General features: G+C 40.3%; 1 protein-coding gene across 1 annotated transcript; it reads right to left on the bottom strand.

The window, feature by feature from the left end:
- Positions 1 to 252: 252 nt before the first annotated feature.
- On the bottom strand, positions 253 to 1188 carry LOC126074062 (olfactory receptor 7G2-like). The gene has a single exon (XM_049881399.1). It carries the CDS (start codon positions 1186 to 1188, stop codon positions 253 to 255), a length of 936 nt encoding a protein of 311 aa, XP_049737356.1.
- Between the last annotated feature and the right edge of the window lie 2521 nt (positions 1189 to 3709).

The following is a 3709-nucleotide window of genomic DNA, read 5'->3' as shown; positions in this document are numbered from 1 at the left end:
TTCTAATGAAAGATAGCCCTTTTCATTTTTTGAGCATATTAGTGCCTGAGATTCTTTTAATTATTAGCACCAAAGTCTTTTTCACTGGTGATGTTCAAATATTTTACAATCATCTAAAACCCCTGAGAAAATATAATTACCATTTTGTAGATGATGAAACTATGTGCTGTTGATGCTGATGCTGACCAGCAGGGAGAGTTTATCAGTGATAGGTCTTAGTATAATTAGTGAATTGGCACAGATGACACATCACTAAATAGAAGGCATCCTACCAATGAGTTTTCTCAAGCTTACTTTTATGTCCCTGTTCCTTAGGCTGTAGATAAAAGGATTCATCATTTGAGGGATCACAATGTACATCACTGAGGCTACTGCAGTCCTCTTGGGAAAGAGTGCAAATGCAGAACTGAGGTACACACCAACAGATGTCCCATAAAATAAAGAAACAATGGAGAGGTGAGACCCACAGGTGGAAAAAGCTTTATGCTTTCCATCAGCTGAAGGCATTCTTAAAACGGAGGAGATAATTCGAGTGTAAGAGAATATGATCCCAGAGAGAGGAACACCACCCAATATGCAAGCCACAAAATATATCAGGATGTTATTGATGAGGGTACTGGAGCAGGCGAGCTTGAGGACCTGAGGAAGTTCACAGAAGAACTGAGGGATTTCAAGATCTGTGCAAAAGGACAGCTGCAAAACCATCAGACTGTGGAGCAGTGCATCCACCATACTGATGAACAAAGAAAGTAGAACTAGCAGTCTGCAGAAGCAGGGGTTCATGACGACTGTGTACTTCAGTGGGTGACAAATGGCCACATAGCGATCATAGGCCATAGCTGCAAGAAGAAAATTTTCAAAACCACAAAAAACCTGGACAAAGAAAATCTGATTGAGGCAGCCTGTATAAGTGATGCTCTGATTCTGCGTCTTGATATTCACCAGTGTCTTTGGGATGGTAGTTGTACTTAAACAGATGTCAGTAATGGACAGATTGGAGACAAAGAAGTACATGGGAGTGTGCAGGTAGGAGTCAGAGCTGACAGTAAGGACAATGAGCAGATTTCCAAGGACAGTGACCATGTACATGGTCAGGAATAGGCTAAAGAGGAGAAGCTGCAGTTCTGGATCTTCTGTCAGTCCCAGGAGAAGAAATTTTGAAACACTTGTTTGGTTCCTGGGTTCCATATTGTTGATGAATCTGATGGGATGACTGGGTGACAAGACAATCAAATGTGTGGTCACTGGACCAACAGCAGCAGTAGCAGCATCACCAGAGGCAAACATTATCTTGGGGAAGGAAGAAGAGGAATGGAGGGGGATACAAAAGTGGTAAATTCTGTATGCGTATTATTTGGTTATTCAAAAATAATAATAAAAAAAAAAGACCTGAAGCTAATCTAGCAGAATGTCAACATTAATTTCTTCTGGAAAGGGGTGTGAATGGTTATTTTCTTATTACACTATCCGTGCTTTTATGATCATTTTAAATATTTAGTAATTTTATAAATAGAAATAGATAGACTTAGAAGGCAGCCTGATAAGTCAATCTGGGTCTCCATCTCCTTCCCCAAAGATCAGAAAGGGCAATGGAGATAATACAAACATGTACTAAGAACCAGGAAAATAAGATGGAGCTGACAAACCCTCCTCTGCCATTACCACCACAAGATCGCAAGTAAATGTCAGAAAATTTTGTAACGGTCATCTTGTTTGACAAAGGTTAGGCTTCCGCTCAACAGGAAAATCATCCTTGCAGTTGTAGAGACAGAGCAAGAGACTAGCAGAATGAGAACTCTTTGATATTGGTGCAAAGTTCTAAGAAAACCTGGCAAGTAAAAGACAGACAAGCAAGATTCCCATGGAAGACTTGGTTCCAGTCATTTCCTGCATGTACTCTCTTCACATGCATCATTCTCCTGGATGCCCTTTTCAAACACTAACTTTCCAAATTTTAACTAGGGGACTTTAGGTCACCTGGCTGGCTGAGGAATGATACCTGACATCTGCTCTGGATGCAGAAGACAGAAGATATGTCCTCAGGAAGGACAGAGAGTCTGAGTGAAGCAATAGACTCCTGGGCAAAAAGGGTCATCTCTGAGAAGAGGGTCATGTGTCCTTACAGGGGAAGAACTCTAAAGTGAGATGTTCCAGGCAGCCTATTTGGAGTCTCTCTATCCCTGGAGGCTCAATATCCAAAGCTCCTCATTAGCCCAACACATTTATTGTCATTCTGATTGCAAGGCAGTAAAAATCCTAGAAGACCAAGACTTTAGAAGGTGGAGTTCAGGATTGTTGATTTCCTATGAGACCAGCTTCATGCCATTCACTTCACTGCACCTGTTGTGCTCACCTCCATGTCACATACATTGTATACGCGGACCCATCATCATTTTCCAATTGGATTCCGATCTTTTCTTCTTAGGTACAACAAAGGACATCTCTATCTAATCAACGGTATCAGGAAAACCAAATTCAATATTAGGTGTGTATGAGTCGGAATCGACTCGATGGCAGTGGGTTTGGTTTGGTTTTGGTTAAGTACAGTTTTTTTTTATATGCGTGAATATGAAAATATATAAATATAGCTAATATAATGTAGAAATGCAAACTCAGGAGTGTTTCTTCTAAGAATAATGACTGTTTCCTGAAACTTAGCCTATCTTTTGTGTATTTTAAAAGGATATTCTAGCCTATCCCCTGATCAGTTTTGCCCCTGATCAATATAAGCAGATCTAGATCTGTTACTCCCTGTTTAGAATTCTATAACCACCTTTTCCAACTTCCTTACATTAGTTTAACATACATTTTTCTTTATATTGGGAGGCCGTGGGTTGGAATCAGGGCTTTTGATTTTTAATAGAGTTGTGAGAAATTATAATGTGACACGAACAACATTAAAAATGTGGTTTATCCATATTCAGTAAATTTTGTTAGATTTTAACCAAAATTTAACAGATGAAGATTGTGTTTTAAGTGAATATTCACTTAGAAACTTGTCGTTTTTTTTTAATTCAATATTTTCATGTGTTTATGAACTTATTTTACCACTATTTCTATAGGTAAAGAAATTTAATCTATGGTTATTTGATATATTAAAATCAACTTGAGACAAGTTGGCATTGTAGTGTTACCCGTTGCCATCTTAACTCCATTCACTTCAAATATGTGCAATAATAGATAAAACATAATAAGATATACCTGGGCTCAGAGAGTAGGCACGGCCAAGTTGGCAGAGGAGCCCGATGCCTCCAGTGGCCCCTCTTACAACAAAGACCCCCTAAAACAAGTGATTCAATTATATATATGACAAGCTAGGAACCCTGAATATCAAAGGCAAAGTTAAGAAATCGGACTGAGTGACAAGGGGAGGGAGAGACAGTGCAGAAGCAGCGAGAAGTTGTCGGACCTGACTCTGTGGGGTGCAGCCCCAATTCCCTAGCAAGACCCCTGGCGGTCGAAGTCAGCATGTAGAACCCATGTACGCCTTTGGAATCTGAGATATAAGAGCACTCTCGGAACAAGATAAGTGATTTTGTCTAATTTACAGTGCAGATCTAATAGCTCCTCCTTGTGAAAGAATTCTCCCCCATCTATCTGATCCCTCCTCCCTTTGCCGCAGCCAGCTTCAGCGACAGTTGATTTCCCTGGGCCTGAGTTACATCCTGCTGCACTCCCTGAGCCATTCACCTGGCCTGGGAGAAGGAAC

The sequence above is a fragment of the Elephas maximus genome, chromosome 3 (genome assembly GCF_024166365.1).
Source record: "Elephas maximus indicus isolate mEleMax1 chromosome 3, mEleMax1 primary haplotype, whole genome shotgun sequence".
Lineage (NCBI taxonomy): Eukaryota > Metazoa > Chordata > Mammalia > Proboscidea > Elephantidae > Elephas > Elephas maximus.
The sequence above is the reverse complement of the archived record's forward strand: the minus strand, read 5'-3'. Positions and strand labels throughout refer to the sequence as shown.